General features: G+C 43.3%; 1 protein-coding gene across 3 annotated transcripts in view; it reads left to right on the forward strand.

Moving 5' to 3' along the window:
* The window catches only part of prex1 (phosphatidylinositol-3,4,5-trisphosphate-dependent Rac exchange factor 1), a 114474-nt gene that overhangs the window by 55623 nt on the left and 37354 nt on the right, over positions 1 to 21497 (forward strand). For all 3 annotated transcript variants that reach the window (XR_008564303.2, XM_054746134.2, XM_054746135.2), the window contains exons 10-17: positions 1606 to 1753; positions 6627 to 6727; positions 10170 to 10273; positions 11499 to 11548; positions 14047 to 14122; positions 14426 to 14498; positions 17887 to 18032; positions 21252 to 21344. Coding sequence is in view for 2 of the 3 variants with exons in the window: in XM_054746134.2 (XP_054602109.2) it covers positions 1606 to 1753; positions 6627 to 6727; positions 10170 to 10273; positions 11499 to 11548; positions 14047 to 14122; positions 14426 to 14498; positions 17887 to 18032; positions 21252 to 21344 (791 nt within the window). In the remaining variant the exon portion in view is untranslated. The remainder of the gene's footprint in view (positions 1 to 1605; positions 1754 to 6626; positions 6728 to 10169; positions 10274 to 11498; positions 11549 to 14046; positions 14123 to 14425; positions 14499 to 17886; positions 18033 to 21251; positions 21345 to 21497) is intronic.

Raw genomic sequence — 21497 nt, forward strand, 5'->3', positions numbered from 1 at the left:
AGCATTTAGAAAATGTTTAAAAATATATTTAAAATGAGCAAAAATAGGCAATTGTGATTAAAAAATGTGAAGAAAGAGAGAGAGTGAAGAGGAAAGAGGGAAATCGGTGGATCCTGAGGAAGGTGGAATAGGTGGGGAGAGCAGAATAAAGAGAGAGTGGTGAAGAAGGTCATACAAAAGCCAGCTTGAACAAGTGAGTCTTCAGCTGCTTTTTAAAGGAGACCACTGAGTCCACTGATCTCAGGCTCAGGGGGAGAGAGTTCCAGAGTCTGGGGGCCACAGCAGCAAATGATCTGTCACCTTTGACCTTTAGTCTGGTGCTGCACAACCAGTAGGCTTTGATCACTGGACCTCAGGGACCTGCTGGGGGTGTAGGGACTGAGAAGATCACCAATGTATGATGGTGCTTGTCCATGTAAGGCCCTATAGACCAGAACCAGGATGTTGAAATGAACCCTGAAGGTGACTGGCAGCCAGTGAAGCTGGAGGAGAAGCGGGGTGATGTGGGTGTGTTTGGAGGACTTGGTCAGAAGCCGAGCACAGGCATTCTGAACCACCTGTAGACGGTTCAGGGAGGTTCTGCTCAGACACGTGAAAAGAGAGTTACAGTAGTCTAAGCGTGAGGAGATGAAGGTGTGGAGAACTGTCTCAAGTTCAGAGCGGGACAGAATGGGACTCAGCTTAGCAATGTTCCTGAGATGGAAGAAGGAAGAGCGGACAAGAGAACTGACATGAGAAGCTGTGTTGCATGTTTCTGCCCCCCCATCAGATTCCCAACCATCACTCAACTTTCTCATTTGAAAATGTAAAATTGACTTATTGAATTTGTGAAATCCAGTGAACTGAACTTTGTGAGTTTTTTTTAACCAAAAGATAAAAGTAGCAAAGGCTCCAACCGGTGGTGTATGGAGCGGTAAAGAGGTCACCTGACGAAGATCCGAAGATTTTAAAAGCTCTTGTTAAGGTTTCGCACATATATAATATGAGCTTTATCCTTTATCCATTATGACTTGTAAAACTGAATCCTTTAGTTTCTAGTTTAGGAGCTCGATGTGCCGCTAGTGGAGTTAAGCAGATTATGGCGTCCCATTGAACTAGAGCTGAGTTGCCAGAGTCAGAAATTCTCCAGAGTCCAGTTCAGAAGTTCATCAAAACCCAGGATGAGGGTAAGCAGCAAAAAAACCGCTGAAGTGGTTTTACAGAATCACGATGGGCCCTCACATGTTCCACCACACATTACAGCTATAATAGTTAACACATCAACACCACAACCACCCCGTCCTGAACTTGAGGCACATCCATGCTGTAAAAGTTTTATTCCTGACTGTAAGCCGTCTGCACAATACCGAAACTAACCAGACGGTCCGTGAAAAGACTCATTTGTGTCGTCTAACAGCACCGTGACGAGCGTTTGGCTTTGATGCATTAAAAAGCTTTGGAAATCAAGCAGAGATCTCTGGATTTGCTGTTTCTCTTGGCTGAGACTTTGTTTGCACTTTCATTTCCTTTCCCACATTTTTAACAACCTTCACCCCAGCAGAGTCTCACTCCGTTGACGGTAAATGCAGAACACGTGATCGAGTCTCTTGTTTTATTTGTTTTTAGGTCTTAAGTTGGGAATGGAGCGAGATGCCTATGTGATGATCGCGGAGAAGGGGGAGAAGCTCTACCACATGATGATGACCAAGAACAGGCACCTGATTAAGGACAGGCGCAGGAAGCTCAGCATTGTGCCCAAGTGCTTCATGGGAAAGTGAGTTTCTATTCCTGCTCCCTCTGAGTCTTTTGGTTCCAAGAATGTGACTGGAACATCACGCCGTTCACAGCGAGGTCTTTGCAAACAGTTACGTAAGCTTTCAAAAGAGCTGGAATCCAGTCCCCCCCCCCCCCCAAGTTCTGGCATAAGGTCCCCCGTCCCCGGTCTCTGCTCATGGGTAGCAAGACAACGTGACACTGCCCTGTGGTCGTTTACAGATTATTAAATGTTTTCATATTAAAGGATCATTAGTTATGATCACATCATCGCACAACCATGACGGATATTTAATGAGCTGTTTGAAAACTCAAGGGTTTCCCAGAGATGCGTTGGTGGATGCATGAAATCCTCATCTTCTCTCAGCTCCACGTGTTTCACAAGATGATCTGTAGAATCTATAACATTTATTTTTAGGATTTTCCTAGAGACTCCATCATAATTTAACTCCAACATATTCCCAGCTCTGAATTGATCTGGGAAACCTTATTTGATGCAGGTGATTTTTTTTGTCCTTTTTCTGTCTCTATCTATTTTTTCCACCCACGCTCTTTTTAAAAACAATTTACCGCGTCCTGCTTTTCTCACTATCTATCGTTCATTTCCTGTTGATGAGTTAGCCCTTCATTATCTGAACATTTGTCTTTCCGATTAAATTAGCCTCTGGATCGTTTGCGTTCTTATCGTGTTAAACAACGATGGCTGCCGGTTTGATAGCACCCACCGGTTCCAACTTTAAAATAATCACCACAGATACATTTTTGTCATGCTTTAACTTTGGTTATGTTGATGTTTGGGATTTAAATTGGACGTCTTATGCAAAACTCACCTGTAGTATCCTTTTCTGCACTCATGTGGGTCTGTACTGCCGCTATAAACACATTCCAAACACAAGAAAACCGATTCATCTGTTTTCTGTCAGTGGTTGGTTTAAAATTTTGTGCCTAAAACAAGCTAATTAAATAAGTTCCTGTTTGTGATGTCACAAATGTGGGAATTATCATAAAATACCCTCTCAGCTCTCCAGGCTGGAGGAGCAGCAGCTCTACTCAGAGCTCCTCCAAGATTTCAGAGCTCCTCGGTTTATAGCAGCCTAAACTGCAAGGCATGGGTGGGCGGGGCCAGCTTGAGTTTGTTTTCTTAAAGTGACAGAGCCCTAAAAGGGCTCATTCTGGAAGGTACTGAAAATGTCAAGAATAAAACTGCAGAGATCGCTTTATGTGAGAGAGCTTTATGCAGAACATCATAAACATGTTCTGTTTGAACCATATAACTATTATAACTTCTGAAAAAAGTCATATTATCATTTTCATCCTTTTTATTAACTTGTCCAAATCGTTTTATGCCGCATGTTCCCCTCAGGATAAAACAGATACTTTTAAGTCTCAGCTATTCAAGTTCATATGTGGGCTAGCTTTATCCCCATTAGCATTTTGCTCCTAATGCATTACTTTACCCTCAGTGGGAGAAACTTTCCCTGCATCTAATTTCCTTTTCTGTCATCGCTTCTAAAAAGCTCTTGCTCATGTAGAAAACATAACTATAAAACGTTTAAGTGTAAGTTTGTACCCTGTGATCCGAAACAAATAAAAAAACGCTTCAAGAATGAAAATCAGCAGAAATTCCAACAAATCCGTAATGCTCATCCATCAGATCTTGCCTGCCTCCCCCCCCCCCCCCCCCACTGTTCACTATTCATGCTCACTATTGACTCTGTGTCCAAAATTAACCTCTTACGTAACACACACACACACAAGCATGGACGCATGCACGCACACATAAACACACACACACACTTCCATAATACCCCCTTGAATTCAGTTGTATCCCTTCAATGCTAATTAACAACCTCTTGGCGAGTCATGGGCATAAAAAGAGATGATCGACACAATCATTCAAGAATATTTGAAGCAGAAAGTGAAATAAACTTTTAGAGCAGCCTACTGTCCACATTCTACCCTCGTACAAATTACTACATGCACCCGATTGGCTACTTGAGGACTGTTCTTGTGACAAAAATAATGTTCTCACCTTTACAAAAGGACCAGTTACAGATGGCTCAAGGTGTCTTTAGCTGGAGTGCACACGATGAACTTGAACTTTTATTCATGCAGAGACACTTTCACACCTTGTCAGCTTCGGACTTGCCTCCCAGCTAGGCTGCATCATAAACTAATCGACTCTTAAGAGCCAATTCCCATTCACATTTGGTTCAAAATGAGTCGTTTTGTCTCAGATTGCATGATCCTACACTAAAACACACCCATCAATCTCAAATTCACTCCTTGCAATCAGCCAAAAGGTGAAGAAGTGGAGAAAGTCATTTTCTCCCTCAAACATTTGCTCAGCAGACAAGACTGCAGATCTGAAATGCATGAATATGGATGAGGTGTGTGTGTGTGGGGGGGAGGGGGGGGGATTTGTGGGGAGAGATCATTTGTAAAGCATGCACCACCTGTGCCTGTGGTCTAAGCTAACCATTAAAACACTGTAACACCTTTCAATTTGGAAGCGCAGACGGCCCCTGCATAAATAACATTCCCACTGTGTCAACATGTTGCATTGCTCAGAGCTCCCAGAGGACACCTGAGCCTGCTCGGATTCAGAAAGGATATATTTCTCTAGATGAACCACATGGGTCAAGTGAAACCAAGCTTTTGCTTATGAGACCTACAAATAAACAACATATTCCCAGGTAGCCTTAATGGTCCAGCCACGCTTTAGCCAGAATCTAGCTGCCAGTTACGCAGGACGATAAATTCAACTTCAGTTAAATTAATCCACCCTGTGTGTGTTCATACCTGTGTTATACCTGCAGCCTGCTTGTGATCAGACCACCCCAAAAGCTTGCTAGTACCAGATCTATGCAGAACCTTCAGCTTGTATTAAGCTTCTGTACCAATGAAGCACCCTCTGCATTTATTTAGAAGTGAACTGTTTCATTCACACACATTAGGGATGCAAACAATTAATCGATTATCAATTAATTGTCGATAAGAAATTACTCAAGAAAAATGATTTAATTGCAATTAATTGAAATTTTTGTCCGTAATTCCCCGCCAGTCCTCGCGGGGTGTGCTTGTTGCCAGACGTAGTTGACGCACACGCAGAAACACAAGCAAAGCTGGGCTCTGACGACAACAGACAAAGGAAAAACGATGGGTACACTGAGGATGAAGACGTCAAAATGGAGTGGTCAACGATAACGACCCCAAATGCACAATATGTGGAAGTATTTTGAAGTACAATTCCACAACTTCGTTGAATTACCACCTAAATGTGCCACATTCAGCCGTGCTACAAACAGCGAGAGGTTCTTAGCCTACATTCACCACAGCGTTGGGAAGAAGGGTGTGTGACTCCATGAAAGCAGAGGGCATTACCCAGCTAATATGTAACATGGTTACTACAGACATGCTGCTAATAAATGTTGTTGATGGACAGGGATTTCAAGAAGTGATAAAGTACATTGAGCTGGGGTACAATATCCCCTCTAGAACAACCATAACAATTAATCTTTGATTAGGGAATATGGTTTGCATTTTTTCTTTACATGATACAGAATATAGCATTTTATGTTACGTTTACAGTAGATGGAACCGATTCAGAGGGAAGTTCAACTTTTCAGAAAAATTGCCACTTATCAATTAATCGATCATCGATCGATAAGATGAAACAACTATTGATTATTGAATTACTCGATAATTCGCATCCCTAACACACGTACACTTTTCTACTTTCTCCAACACTAGTGAGCACTTAATTTGCACTGAAATGTAATTTAGCCTAAATGTGGCACAAACAACCAATTTTAATCGCAGTCATCTTCACAAGTTACAGGTCTTATAGAAATGACAGGTCTGGTTAGTGGAAAAGCAGCAAATGGCAATGAAACCATTCCTAGTGTTTTAGGATGGTGTTTTAACTAAATGTGTAAAGGTGACATCATGCAAAACTCGCCTTTAACTTCCTTTTGAGCTGCCATGTGGAACTCGATTGCCTCTAAAAACTCATCCATCCATTTTTGTCAGTGTGTGGTTTCAGGAACCGTGTGCTTTAAACGAGCCATTTGAAAATGTTCCTATTTGTGATGTCACAAACAGGAAAACTAGCATTGAACCACCATTAACCTCTTCATGCTGGAGGAGCATCAGCTCGACTCCAAGCATCTCTCAGATTTTGGAGCCGCCTAGCGCCCAATCAGTGGATGAGTGGGCGTGGCCAGCAACAGCTTGTTCTTTTAAAGTGACAGAGACCTGAAATGGCTCATTTGGGAGGGTACTGAAAATGTCAAGAAAAAAGCTGCTGATATTGCTTTATAATAATGCATTGAACTTATATAGCGCTTTTCTAGACACCCAAAGACGCTTTCACACACTCTCACATTCACACACTGCTAGTGATGGTAAGCTACTTGTAGCCACAGCCGCCCTGGGGAGGTCTGACAGAGGCGAGGCTGCCATTTGGCGCCGTCGGCCCCTCTGACCACCACTAACACAGGCAAGTTGGGTGAAGTATCTTGCCCAAGGACACAACAGCAGGATAGCCCTGGCGGGAGCTGGAATCACACCCATGACCCTCCGATCATGAGGCAACCCGCTCTACTGCTGCCTTTATGTGAGAGTGCTTTAGTGTAAAAGACTTGATTTACATGTTTTGAATCGACCATAGAACTATTATCACTTAAGAAGAAAAGTCATAATATGTCTCTTTTAAATCAACAACACAGAACAAACGTGCCAAAAAGGTCTCCTTATGTACATTTGGGCTGACGTGTGAATTAATCGATGTAAGAAATAAGAGACAAAATTCAGTAATAATAAATTAACACCATAAACTGTTATTTAAAGAAATAATATTTTTTTTGTCTCAGTGAATTTGTGTCGTGGCTGATAGAAAGTGGAGAGATCAGTAATGCCGACGAGGGAGTAAATCTGGGACAAGCCTTACTGGAAAATGGCATCATTCACCACGGTAAGACAACGCAGAATTTTATTTCTGCCTTTTGCACCTTGTTGCTATCAATCAGTTGTTTTTTATCATCTACTTTTATCCAATTTTCACCCTGCTTCTAAGACACGTTATAAATAAGTCCAACACCTTTTATGGTGGAAGCCACCACGAACACGAGTCTTTCCTGAAATGTCCCATTATTTCTACTTTTGTGATTTAGACTTCAGAGGGACACTTTTAGGTTTTCCTAACCTGAAATATGCATTAAGAAATCTAACTTAGACACACACAAACACACACACACACGCACACACACACACACACACACACACACACACACACACACACACACACACACACACACACACACACACACACACACACACACACACACACACACACACAAACACACACACGCGCACACACAAACACACACACGCACGCACGCACATACAAGCACACACACACACACACACGTACAGACAGACAGACAGACACACACCCACACGCACACACACACACGCACACACACACACACACACACACGCACGTACAGACAGACACACACACACACACGCACGTACACACACGCACACACACACAAACACGCACGCACGTACAGACAGACAGACACACACGCACGTACAGACAGACACACACACACGCGCACACACACACACACACACACACACACACACACACACACACAGATAATGTATGTATGCAGTTGTCCAGGATGTTTATACTCAACACTCTCTCAGGAAAATTTGCTCAAACCCAATGTTCGTGTTCCTTCATACCTGTGGAAAATCCCCAGAGATTCTGTCTGCCAGCTGCTTTCAGCCACAGAGTGAAACAATAACGACATGGACGCCTCTGTGGCATAGCAAGATGGCACTGTGGGTAAACTGGAGAGGTTCAGACCTTGCGGGTGATATAAAGGCGTCACGAGCTAGCTATTGAAAAGGTATCATTGGTTTTTCTGTTGTAACATAATTGAAAGACTCGACCTCGGAGAACAATTAGTCCAATGTTCCTGTTTCCTTTACACATCTGTTCGTACTTGAATATCTGCACTTTGCTCTGAGGATAAATGGCTATCATTTCATTTCACGTACAGTAAAATCTCCTACTTGACAGGAGCCGCTTTGCTTGTGCATTCCTTTGCTTTTATTGTGGGCATTTCAAGTCTAGACTGAGAAATCCAGTAGCTTGTTTGAGTCGGTGCCAGCTTGTTGTGGTGGAACCAAAGATTTTTCTCCCCAGTCATGTCTTTGTGCATCATGTTCTATTTGCTGGGCCTGTTTTAGACGTATTGGGTTCATGAGTACAAGTTGGAGAGCTTCAGTTCCTTTCTTAAAGAGCAAGTCACCCCCCAAATCAACTCTATTAACGAGTGTCTAATAGTGCTGTAGACATGTGTCGCCACTATTTTGGAATTGTGTTTAAAATTTAAAAGTTCCGCCTAAAACCGTTTATGTTGCGCCCTCTGCAGGTTAAAAGTCTGCATTTTATCTGCATTTGAATCAGCCATCGCTATTGGCAAATACACCGTCATGTGATCTGCTGCACAGCCGAATCTCGGCCATGCCTCCAGCTGGCCGGGTCACTCACGAGCCGATATGAAACGTTGGGGGGGGGGGGGGATGTCAGTCAGCAGTGCTGCCCTTTTGGCCTGCCAGGCCACGCCTCCTTTTGGCACATATTTCCAGCAGGAAATGCAAGAAAACATTGATACACCAAAAAAAATCACAATGTTTCACGTTGAATTGATGTATAAAAGCAGTATATCAAATTATTTGTTGAAGTTTTACGTTCGATCATTTACCTACCCTTTCCATACCCCTATTGTTGACGGTGCACAACACACTAATCCTACTACCATTACTGCCTAATACTGCCCAATGGTTTCTTTTTATACACAAGCTTGGTTTGTGATTATTTTGTTTTTTTGTTTAGCATCCTGAATGGATTCAAATTTCAGACATTTCACTCCTGACTCGTATCTGTTGTTTATTGTATTATAATTGTTGCCATGGTAGTCCCAAGACATTAAAGGGACATTATGGAAGTTTGACAGCCAAAACATGAATAGAAATAATAAATGTCTTCTTCATACATTCTCCTGCAATGCCCTGGTCCTGTAGAATGAGTCCTGGCATTTTTACTGTGATTGCCTGTTTTTCTGTAAAATCACAGAAAAAGAGAGATGCTCGGGTCGAGCAGGCTGCTTCATGCGCGTTCACGCTCAGGCATAGCCCGTAGCATTTGCTATCCGTAGATTTAGCAGCAGAGAGAGAGGTAGTTCCACTTTGTCGCTGTTCCTAACGCCTAGTGACAAAGCTAGCTACATTTCTGAGGACCCTTAGCTACTTTCTGTAGAACTTTCTTCTAGATATTTCCTGCAAATTGGCAACAAAATAGCCATTTTCGCTTCGACCCGTTCTTTGAACGTTGTTTCAGCTGTCATCAAGGATATAAATGTTACAGATACAAAGGGCGTCAGTGGCACTTTAGCTCACCTAGTAAGATGTTGGATTCCTGTGTAGGAGTCCTGGGTTCGATTCTGGATGTGAACATAGTTAATTTAGAGTTTCTTTTTTACATTAATGGTATCTTTTTTACAGTAAGATGCCCAAATTTTTATTTGAGACTCGCCGAACGGCATTGAATTCACTGATAAAAAAGATGTGGGTTCAACTTTCATTTTGGAAAAATTTTTCAAGCAAGGGAAGGAAATGATCTGAGCATGCAGGAGGACTGACCCATCATAAACACACACACACACACACACACACACACACACACACACACACACACACACACAAACACACACACGCGCACACACACACACGCACGCGCGCGCACACACACACGGGACTGTCTTAGCTGATATTTTCGTTAAGGAGTGTGCACGTACAGCATGCGCGCCTCGTGCACAAGCCTACTATTGAAGCTGCCATTACGCTTTTGGCCTGAGGGGGCAATCGCGAGCATAACAATTCAAAAGTCCGTAAAGTCCCTTTAAATATAAAAAACAGGGGTGTCCAAATTTTTAACGATAAAGTCCTAATTTGTCATGTTAATGGTCCTTTCGGGCCACGTAACCCCCCCCCCCCCCCCCAAAAAAAAACAAACAGAAATTCTGTTTTGGTGATCTTTTCTTTTATTTGCACTCAAAGTAAGGTCAAAGTGGGCCAAAGTAGGCCGAAGGAGGGAAGGTGAAGGCATTAAAAGCCTAAAGCTTAAAATCGTAATAATAAGAATAGTTTGTGTTTTGCACTGCTTTTAATTCCTTAACCCAGAAAATAGTTCTTGATGTGTTTATAACCCGTTTTCCTGATTTTTACATTCTAAATTGATGCCAAAGGAACATTGCCATTAACGGGGGGTGGGGGTGCACACTGTGTTCCGTAGCTCAGCTCAGATGAGGTGACCTTCTCCTCTTCTGGTGACGTTTCAGTGTCCGACAGGCACCAGTTCAAGAATGAGCAGGTGCTGTACCGCTTCCGCTATGACGACGGCACCTACAAGGCCCGCAGCGAGATGGAGGACATCATGTCAAAGGTAAACGCCGATCCTGCCTCGGGATTCGTGTCGTGTAAGAAATGCCAAAAAGAGAAATGAGGGTTTTCGAAGCCACTATAAATTACTAAAAGAAATCTCAATCATCATCAAGATATTTTCATATATTTTACCCTTTTCATTTTATCCCACATTCATCGCAACACCTAATCGGCAAATATGTAGAAACTTAGAGTTTTTATCACGACCTTTGTTTGTGTTTTGAAATCAGTTTTATTTACTTTGTGCACAAAAACAACAATTTTAAGGTTCGTGTTCAATGTTAACAGACACAAACACACGAGTTAAATGTTTGGAAGACCCGGTTTTAAACATCTGTAGTAAAATAACTCAAAGCAGAGAGCTGAAGTTTTTTTCCTCAGAAGCGCCGGAATGACCCCCGAGAATTCAGCTGGAGGAGAGAGTCAGAAAGCCAGATTTGGAGTCTTATTTCCTGATATTTGGACATCTCTCCTCTGATTGGCTAACAGCAACACGCCTCTACCACTGACTCTCTTTGCTCTGCAACGTTGATGTTTTATCTCCACAAATAACACAAGCCTGAAGGAGTTATGCTGTGTGGTGGAGATGCTAATGCTAATGTTAGCTTCTGGTAGTTGAGACATTCTCTGCTGTTTCCTGGAAGCTAAGCTAACAGAGTCCCTCCCCATCGCAGGTCAAGATGGGTGAAACAGTGACGGTGTGACGTAGATCTGTCAGACTGGATAATTCTTCGAGCTCCCCCTGGGTGTTGAGGGTTTCAGCGGAGAGGTTCTGGGGGAGCACTAGCTCCCCTAGCTCCCCGGAACTTTACACCCTGTGGCCAACTCTGCATCAGTACGTCCACAAACGCGCCCCTACGCTCTGTGTTTGACATCTGTATGTAAGCAGATGCTTTGAGGCGCTCAATTTAAATAGCATGTTGCTCCACGCGACGAGGGTCAGGCTTAGCAAAAGAAAAATAAGAACTGCCTGTATTGTTTCACAGGTAAGACTATCATACAAATCACTTAAAGAGGGAAAACTCCAGATTTCAGCTTTAAACCCGGGCATTTATGCTTGCCTCCATTTGGAAGCAACAGACTGCAGCTTTGACGTTTCTAACCTAAAATAATCCCCTCAGGGAAACGCTTTTCAAGCTCTAAGTTGGCCTTTGTTCATGATCCGACATGTTTATCCTAGGTGTGTACGATCTGTGAGTCAGCGGCTCCGTTTTCTTTTCTTTCAGGGCATCAGGCTTTACTGCCGCCTTCACAGCCTCCACACTCCTGTCATCAAGTAAGTACCTGCCCTCCCCTCCTCTCTGCTTTCACTTTTATTGTCCCCCCCCCCCCGCATCTGCCCTCCAGGTGCATGAATGCATATTCATGCCGGGTTCACATCCACCCGGCTGCAATCCTTTCTGTAATGACTGCGTCTCCGCCAGGAGTGACGGCCCTCAAATGTCACTAATTTAACCTCCTGTAGGTTAAATTCAACGTTCGCTGCAGCTAATAGACGCCAAATTTTCATGGATTTTAATGTGAGAAAGCTCTTAAATGACCTGCATTCTTTTTCTAATCTTTCCTGTGCTGTGTGGGTTAATTCAGTTGGGATTAATCACTCGCGTTCATTAATTTAAGCCCTTTTTTTGCTTTAATTTCCCATCTTTGCCTTTCCATCTTATTGAAACAGATGTTCATGATTCAATTAAAGGTCTAAAAGGAGTTAATATATTATTCCTAATGTAAATATTACTTTGCATGAGGATTTGGATAAAATATTAACTTTTCTTCACCTCAAGGGAAACTGAAAATATTCTGTTACATAAAAGAGACTATTCCCACTTCCCAGCGTGATCTTCCACCCAGATCTTCCCGTCTTCTCTCTATCTTTCCCTCTATCGCTCACTTGCTGATTGAAGAGCCAGCGTTGCCATCGGAGCAAACAAAAGAGGTTTTGGTCCAAGGACAAATCCTATTAACACACAAAGGCAGTTCCTCTGCCTGCCTGGCAGCTATTATGTAACATGGCCCTCCTTTTTGAATCTATTACTAAATTGGAATTGCTGTAGCAATTAATTAACCGGTTTAAATCATAGATTGATTTGTGAATAATAACATCTATAAAACTTGCCCCTGCTTCATTTAATTTGTAGACTAATGAAGCCACAGCTGAGTTCATCTGTTTGAGTTCCCTTGTAAAGAAATTGCTCATCGTCGGATGATTTTAGTTCAGCATTGAATTTTGCTGATATTATGTCTGGATCTGCACCTAAAAGATGCAGCTTTCTATTTTTGGTTGACTGTAAAATGTGGCGTTTGATTGACTCCACATGAGGTGTTGTTCACTGAGCAGCCGTGTAACCGTTGCTCTTTTTGAAATGTAATAATAATAATAATACATTTTATTTAAAAGCACCTTTCAGAACACCCAAGGTCACTTGACAGAAAATACTTTCAGAAAATACATTAAAACCACAATAAAATGCAAAGACGAAAAAACAAAGAGAGAAACAGTTCAATAAAATCAGAGGTCATAGGCAGATTTAAACATATGTGTTTTGAGTTTGGTTTTGAAAAGGGTAAAACTGTCGAAGTTCCTGATGTCTGGGGGGAGTGAGTTCCAGAGACGGGGAGCAGAGCGGCTGAAAGCTCTGCTCCCCGTGGTAGTGAGACGGGCAGAAGGAACAGCAAGATGGATGGAAGAAGAAGATCTGAGAGAACGGGATGGGGTGTTGATACTTATAAGGTCTGAGATATATGGAGGAGAGACGTTACGGATGGCTTTGAAGGTATGGAGGAGAATTTTGAAGATGGACCTGAATTTAACTGGGAGCCAGTGAAGCTGTTGGAGAACTGGGGTGATGTGGTGAAAGGAAGGGGTTCTGGTGATAATACGTAATAATATGATTGGTAACTTTGAGTTGCGTATGCATGCTGAACGTAAACTTTTCTTCAACCCTGATTGCGCGCGTTTGCCGCAGAAAAGAAATAAACGGGAAAACGATCGTGTCAGAAAAAGCCCGTTTCTTCTACGTCACAGGGAAGTTAGAAATCATGGCCCCGCCCACCTTGGCTTGTGACCGCGGAAAGCCATGTTGATGTTGCAGCCTGGAGAGAGCAGAGCGTGTCTCGGCTAGTGCAAGGTAACCATTAGCATTAGCAACTCCACAACATAACTGAACACACTCGGAATTATGGTTTTACCCAAGAAAGAAGAGCGAATAAAGGCAGCGGAAGAGTTGTGTTGCTTTTAGCCAATCAGAGGCAACGTGCTTGCCCCGCCCACACCTTGACAAACTTCTACCCCCTGAAACAGGAGCACCAGAACTTTTTTCTATAGAAAACGACTCTAGAGGCAATCATTCAGACTAGACACCACTGCAAATGTATTGGAATGAGACCTTTAAACTTAGCATTTTGCACCCGCAGTACTTCGGCCCTCCACCAGGGGGCAGGATATGAGATGAAGATACAACGGGTTAGTGAGGAACGTACTAGTCCTGTTCTGTTACAGAAGTAGAGGCCTTAGAAGTAAAGAAGACTTGTCAGATACCAAACGGAAGGTTTTAGGGTTAAAGTTCAAGCCTGAACAGATGATATCTGACTGCTGAAGCTCTGATGCTGCAAGACTTTGGTCGTCATGTCGTGAGTTGTCTCTCAACAGGATTCTGCCTTTAGATGATGCTCTTTTCACTCGAGCCTGGATTTAATTAAGAAGCGCTTAACCATATGTTGTGGATTTCTGTTTACGTATTTTGTTTCTGAAGCAACTCATACGTTTATTTTTCACAGGGACAGAGATTACCATTTGAAAACCTTCAGATCTGTTGTCCCCGCTTGCAAACTGGTGGACTGGCTGATCTCACAGGTACGGCACACAAGACACCAATGCTGAGGTTACTTTTTAGTTCTCTGGCTGCAGACTTATAAAATGCATATTTTATGATTTGTTTAGCTGTTTTCAGCATTGTTTTTAGTATGTTTACATAAACAGAGATCGGTCTAATTCACCTGGGTAGTGTTGGGTCAGCCTTCTGGCTGTCATCACCTGGACTGGACGTGTGGTTGTGAACGCGTGCTTTTGGACCACCACCTGTGATGCTGTGATTGAGAAGGTGCAAGCAGGCATTGTGACCGACTGACTGTGTGCGTCACTGATTTGGTTTCCCAGGGAGACTGCTCGACCCGTGAGGATGCGGTGACGTTGGGCGTCGGGCTCTGCAACAGTGGCTTCATGCACCACGGTCAGTCTCCGTCTCCCTCACAGACGCTTATTGAATCAGTCCGACAAAAAGATTCTCCTTTGTGTTTGTCATCTAGCACACTTCCTCTTGTAACGCGTCATTTTTGTTGCTGCTCCTCCATTTGCCTCCTCATTCCAGGGATTTCACGTCTGCGCCACCGTGTTACATCACCTCGTCCTTAAATTGCCCTGAAGTCGGTTCTGCTGTCAACCTGCAAGAATTCAAAGCTGGTCTTGCCTCTGTGTGCCGTCATAGTTCCAAATTTGTAAATTTGCATGCCCAGTCTGAATTTTGTTACCTCACCGACCACATGGCACTGGCACGGATCCGGTTTCAAGCCAGAATGTTGAATGTAAACAGCCTTAGCAGTGCACCCTAACCAGAGTTGCTTGGCTTTGCCTCCCGGCCGTCTGGGTCAGCCCACAGAACCGTGACCACTGGATAAGGTCTGTAATTGAATCGACCGTACCCTCAGTCTCGTGAGTTAAGTGTAAAGTGAGAGCTTTTAAAGGATGCGGTGTTGAAACATTGTTGAAGGGATACAATGACATTGCTTCTTGTGAAATGTAAGCTGAAGATCACTAATTCACTAGTCTGGTAAAAATATCAGGTTAGGATAATTAGTTGTTTTTTTTTAATTGGCGCATGTTGGAAGAACCTTCAGTGATGCACGAGTCTGAAAACACTTACAAGTTTAGCTTCCTCTAATGTTTTGGCTTCACACATCCACTCCCTGACAGTTGTTTAGCCCGGTTTCACCTCACCTGACACAGACTTAACCTTCCACCATCTGTTCAGGCGTGTCATCTGCTCTCCTTTTCTTTGCTCTTATTCACAGTAATGACCTCTTTTCCTCAACCCGTCTGCACTCATTACCTCCACCTAAGACACCTTCCTAAGATCTCAGTCGGCTTTTGCTCTTTCTTCAACTTTTCTGTTTATGTTTTTTCCTCAATGTCCTCATCTGTCCTTTTTCCTTCTTAACCATCTGTTTTTTCGGCCTTGGACTGTTATTAAAGCCTGCAGCCTTCAGACAAATCACTCTGCCAGATGCAGCAGAACATTAACTCTTTTATGTGACGAGGCTAAACGGATCCTAATGTAAATAATAACACGTTGAACCACATATTATAGCAGAAATGTGAATAAAGTCACAAAGCTGTTATCATTACCAACGTCTGGCAAAGCCTTTGTGCTTTAACTCAGAGATATAGTTGTATTACTGCTAAAATGCACACAGAGGGGTTCATGTTTTATTAAGAGATACCAAACAAAACCGGACCACGATATTTCCATATGACCGAGCAGATAATGCCACATAGCAAAGTAATTTCACTCATAGATTTAATCTGCATTCAAATCGTGATTTAGCAGTGTGCAAAAATATGCAAATGAGTGTCAGCGGGCTTTAACCGTTTCCAGATTAACACGCCCTGCAGTTAATAGTTGGTGTAAAGTATTATAAGGCCACAGCCTTCGAGACTCAGAGGAAATGACACGTATTCAGAAATAGTTAGTGTTGGAGTCCAGCCAGTGAGGGTGGGTGTGGCGCTGTGGCTGCGTAGTGAAGTTGTGAAAGTTCATCTTTGGGTAGCAGATGTTCTCTGAACGGCCTGGTGTCTCTTGGTGTTCAGATTTGCCTGCACAAGCCCTGTTGCACAGTTAGCTTGAACTTAAGCTGCAAACTCCTCATGTGATCCCTAACCCTATCATAAAGGTTTCTTAGGAAGCAACACATGTTAGATAATGGATGCATTTTATGTTTATCCTCTATTTACTCGGTGCTTCGGCTGAGAGAAGCGTCCAGCTGGACTGTTGCTGTTGACAACAATTTACAATCGGCATTGTCTTCAGAATATCATTCTCCGTTTAGTTTCTGAGAGTCAAACTGGTGCAAGAAGTGTGAAAACTCTTTGTTCCGGGTGGGTGAACAAACTATGAATAAAATGTTGAATTGCAAACAAACACTAAATTAAAATGTTTTTTTTTTTAAATCAATGGCAACAAAAAAATGTGGTCATAAGTAAGAAAAGGGTAGAGCACCTTCTCCAGGTCGGGGACGAGGTCCTGCCTCAAGAGGAGGAGTTAAAGTGCCTCGGGTCACGATTGATAGGAAGGTGGAGCGTGGGATCGATAGGTGGACTGGTGCTGAGAGTTGAGCCGGAATGCAAAGCTTTTGGTTTACCAGTCGATCTTGGTTCCTACCTTCGTCCAGAGTAGTGACTGAAATTATACAAGTGGTTGAAATGCCATATTACCGCCACACGCTAACCCCTTATGAATGACCAAAGCCTCACTGATGCCGCGTCTTCTTTGCAGCAGTGGCACCATTGCTTTTTGAAACGGGATTTAGAGATAGGGTGAGAAACTCATTTATCCAGGAGGGGCTCAGAGTAGACCCGCTGCTTCTCCACATCAAGAGGAGCCATTTGAGATGGCTCGGACATCTAGCTAGGATGCCTCCTTGGTGAGGTTTTCCAGGCACGTACAACTGGGAGGACGCCTAAAGGAAGACCCAGGACACTCTGGAGCGACTATGTCTCTAGACTGGCTGGGGAACGCCTTAGGATTCCCCGGAGGAGCTGGCCCAAGTGGCTTGGGAGAGGAAAGTCTGGACCTCTCTGCTTAGGCTGCTGCCCTCGTGACCCGACTCCCGATAAGCAGAGATTAATAAATGAATGGATGGAAGAAAATCAGCGCAGCAGTTGTAATTAAGCCATACATAAACCGACTATGTTCAGATCCTGCAGTAGATGTTTAGCATCATTTCAGTGTGATTCCAGCTGCAAATGCACACGTTTTCCTGTCGTTTTGCGCCTCCTGCTAGACTTGATTTTCTTTTATATGAACACGTTTTGTTTCTACTCGTTCTGTTAAAAACAGGTTGAATGGCTCTTAAAGTGCCGTGTCTGGAGAAGCATCAGTAAAAGACTCTCACCTGTCCGAGGTGCCCCATGTGTTAAAGCGTCGCTCAGACCAGCTGTGGGATTCCCACACACACTCTGAAAAACACAACCCAGTACATTTAGTTTCCCCAGGAGAGCAGTCCTCTGGCTTTTCCACAGATGTGATGCATCTCCAGATGTTGAGACTCACATCATCAGTTAATGAGTGATCCTCCATTATTTTGTCTGCATGAAGCTTCTTTTAGTTTCTGCCTGTTCCTGTGCCAACGCATCAGTTTTTCCATCATGAGCCTGGTGCAATTTGAGTTCCCAAATAATGAGCCGTCATGTACAATCGAAGCCTTTAAAAGGGTTTCTGGCTTTTCCGTTGCTGGATCCAATCTTTCTGCAGATGGATCTAGACCAAAATGCTACGTACTTTTGTTTACCTCCCCTGCAGCTGCTCCGTCCTCACATGTGCTCTGTGTCTTTCTTCCCTTTAGTCCTGGAAAAAAGCGAGTTTAAAGACGAGTCGCAGTTTTTCCGTTTCTATGCCGACGAGGAAACCGAGGGAACCGGCATCAAGTGCAAGCAACTCCAACGAAATGATTTCAAACTCATCGAAAACATCCTAGCCAAGTCCCTTGTGGTGAGTTGGAACCTTAAATCAACACACACATACAGGAATTCACACGTTGTTTTGAGGAATTGTTGTTAACGCTGTGAAAATCACGATCAAAAGTCAACGAGGATGCCTCAAGAGTAATAAACGTGGCACACAGATGTGCTGATCTTCTTCTTGGAGCATCCTTATCGCTATGGCTACACAAACACACACAAAAAAATGTGTGGAGCTGTTGTGGATCAAGATAAAAACGGACCAGAAGCTTCTCACTCCCTAAAATATGCACATTTGGCAAGACAGATTTCTTTTTCTATGCACATACATTAACATTTTCTGAAGAGTATGTGTGTGTGTGTGTGTGTGTGTGTGTGTGTGGGGGGGGGGGGGGGGGGGGGGGGGGCACAATGTAGTCATCCTTAAGCCGGGCGTACACTGTGCGACTTTTTCACTTTTTTGAGCCGATTTTCCACTCGTGCGAGAATCCACAAGATCGGGGCGAGTTTTGCACTGAGCGTCGTGTAGTGTACAGGGGGTTACGAGAGGCGATTAACACCACGTGACCAGCTACCGATCAGCAATCGTGAGCTCGCACGGACTTCTGGCGTGTTTGATATTTTGCTTGTTCCTCGTGAGGGTATCGCACTGTTGAAGCGGCGCTGCGAGCAGCTGCGACCCAAAAAGTATCAGAACCGCTCACGGCGCAATCATGCATCAACACCGCTCGCCCGCTATTTCCCTAATAACACACATTGTTCGTTTTTATTTCTACACGTTTTTTTACTCACAAAGATTGTCAACAAAGCGTGTTTGTCGTGTTCATGTCAAATTAAACTGATCACAAAACACAGATTTACTTTCTTTATTTCGTTTTCCTCATCCAACCCCCATAAATCCCTGTGTGTCCTCCTGCAGCACTCCCGAAGGACAACAGGCAAGACAAGACAAAAAAGTCTGACGTGTTGAGTAAAAACTGCTATTTTTAGCATATTTTTAGGTCCGACGTGTTGCTACCAGACGTACAGTGTGAGCTCATGACTCGTGAGATCTGACCTGCGAGGATGTTGTACAGTTTGAGCTGAAGCTGAGTGCTATGAGTGAAAAAGTCGCACAGTGTCCGCCCAGCTTTAGGTACCACTTTAAAGAACAAGCCTCCCCCTACTACAGTCTTACTCCAGACCCACTTCCTGTTTGAAAAATGCTGTTGCCTGGCAGACCAAAAGGGCGGCACCATTAACAATTAATCACACAGACTCGCAACAACATTGTGACATCATTATGGTACCAGTTAACATCATAGTCTACCTCTTAACCAATAGCGATGGCAGATTTGTATTCAAATCCAGTGCAGAGTTTTTACCTGAAGAGTGCACCACACTGACAGTTTTAGCCAGAATATTTAAATTTGAACAAAGATGCACTAAAGTGCAAAATTATTGACTACACATGTCAACAGTACGGTTAGACATTCATTTATATAGTTTATCAGCAAAAAAAAGTGGATTTGGGGGTGACTTGCTCTTTAAAAACAATAAACATGTTAGAATGAGCTCTGATCATTCTGCATCTTAATGTGTTTCGAATGTAATCACTTCATAATCGGCGGCATCGGTGAGGATAAAGTCTCGGTTCTTTTGATGCAGAGTCAAGATTAAACAGAATCACTGTCATCAGCTTCGGTAAACATTGTGGTAAATATTATTTTTTCTTTTTTTAAAGTGCCCCTTGCCTAAAATCTACTGATAAAATACTTTCATTTTATTTATTTATTATTTTCTAACTTTTGTCCCTCATATTAGCTCTTTTATTATATTTTTTACTCATTTTAATCCAGTGTTTCCTCTGTAGGGGGCCCTCTGCCCCAGGAGCGGTGGTCGACTGTAGCTTCCTGGGCGCTCTATAGGTTGTGTTTAAGTGGAGGTGGGGGTCTATGCTCCCCCTCCACTGAGCGCCCTGACTTAGTGTGGAAGACCCGACGCTGCCGGGGCAGACGGCTCCTCTGATGGCGTTTCCTTGCCTTACCTTACTGGGCTCATCTGGACTCAGCCAAATATAATTTTTACTTGTGTGTGTGTGTGTGTGTGTGTGTGTGTGTGTGTGTGTGCGTGCGTGCGTGTGTGCGTGCGTGCGTGTGTGTGCTTGCATATGTCTGTTAATGTTTTTAACCTGTTATGGTAATCTGGGGTCATTTTGAAAAGCACTTTGTTTGAAAAGCGCTTTATAAATAAATCTGATTGATTGATTGATTGACAGAATAATACTCTGACCCAGTAACCTTAAAATAAAATGAATACATTTTGAGGTTTTGTAACTTGGTTAGAACTCATTGAAGCCCCAATGCTTTTTTGCAGACACCTAACATTCACTTATATCACTAACCCAATAATGCGTGGCTGCAGAGGTAACAGCCATGTTACTGGAGTAAAAGTGCTAAAATACGATTAATGAGAATTCAGTGGTGTGTCGTGACTTTTTTCCCCCAAGCGTCACCAAGGCTCTGTTGTGTGCACAATTTCCTTACAAGACAGCATTTCACACACTAAACACTTATTAGTCTTGTGAAATTAGGTCAGTGTGCGATGTTCACCATCAGAAAGGCAGAAAGTGAACATGGGAACAAATAAGCATCGCCAGCATCCTTTTTCATGTCTGAGGAGGAAGTAGGCGTTCAGTCTGGCCTTCCGCGAGAAGTGGGAAAAAGGTTTGTTCCTTGATTAGTGGAGCTAATCCTTCTTGCCCATTATTGAACTAAAGTGCAGGAACTCTTTATTTACCGCAGCCATCTCTTCTGATACAACAAAAGAGATTGCCATCTTATCAGGGCTGTGCAGCAGGAAGATGGCCCCAGCAGCTTAACTAATGGAAGCTTCTAATGGCTTTGTTGATGACGTTTTACTAAGCCTCATGTCACAGGGGACTATCGGTACCAGAGAACATCGTCAGCCATGAGACACCTGACACACGATGAAAATCATAAACGCTTAAAGGATGGTTTCAAATGAGACCATCCAGACATTTTCAAGAGTGAAACTTCAGTCGTTCTTTCTGGGAAAAGCTAGTTTTAGGTGATGCTAAAGAGCATAGCATAATGTTATAGGCCTTGCAAATCTGCTTTTGGAACGTAGTAAGGCTAGTGGTGTCTTTATAGTTTACCCGTGATGGCGAACCAGTGGAAATCGTTCATGTCTGACAATCAACTATCGGTGTAAACGTGCAATGTTCTCTCTTTATCTCTCTCCCCGCTAGATTCACCCTGAGGAGGAAGACTATGGCTTTGAGATAGAGGAGAAAAACAAGGCCATTGTGGTGAAATCTGTCACCAGGGGCTCACATGCTGAGGTAATGGCCAACACACACACACACACACACACACACACACACACACACACACACACACACACACACACACACACACGGAGTGTGTGTTCGTCCCGCCACATGGCGTTAGTTCCGGTAGGTAATGGCTGTCCACTGTTTTGACGGCAGCTGTCA

This window comes from Nothobranchius furzeri, chromosome 15 (assembly GCF_043380555.1).
Source record: "Nothobranchius furzeri strain GRZ-AD chromosome 15, NfurGRZ-RIMD1, whole genome shotgun sequence".
Taxonomy (NCBI): domain Eukaryota; kingdom Metazoa; phylum Chordata; class Actinopteri; order Cyprinodontiformes; family Nothobranchiidae; genus Nothobranchius; species Nothobranchius furzeri.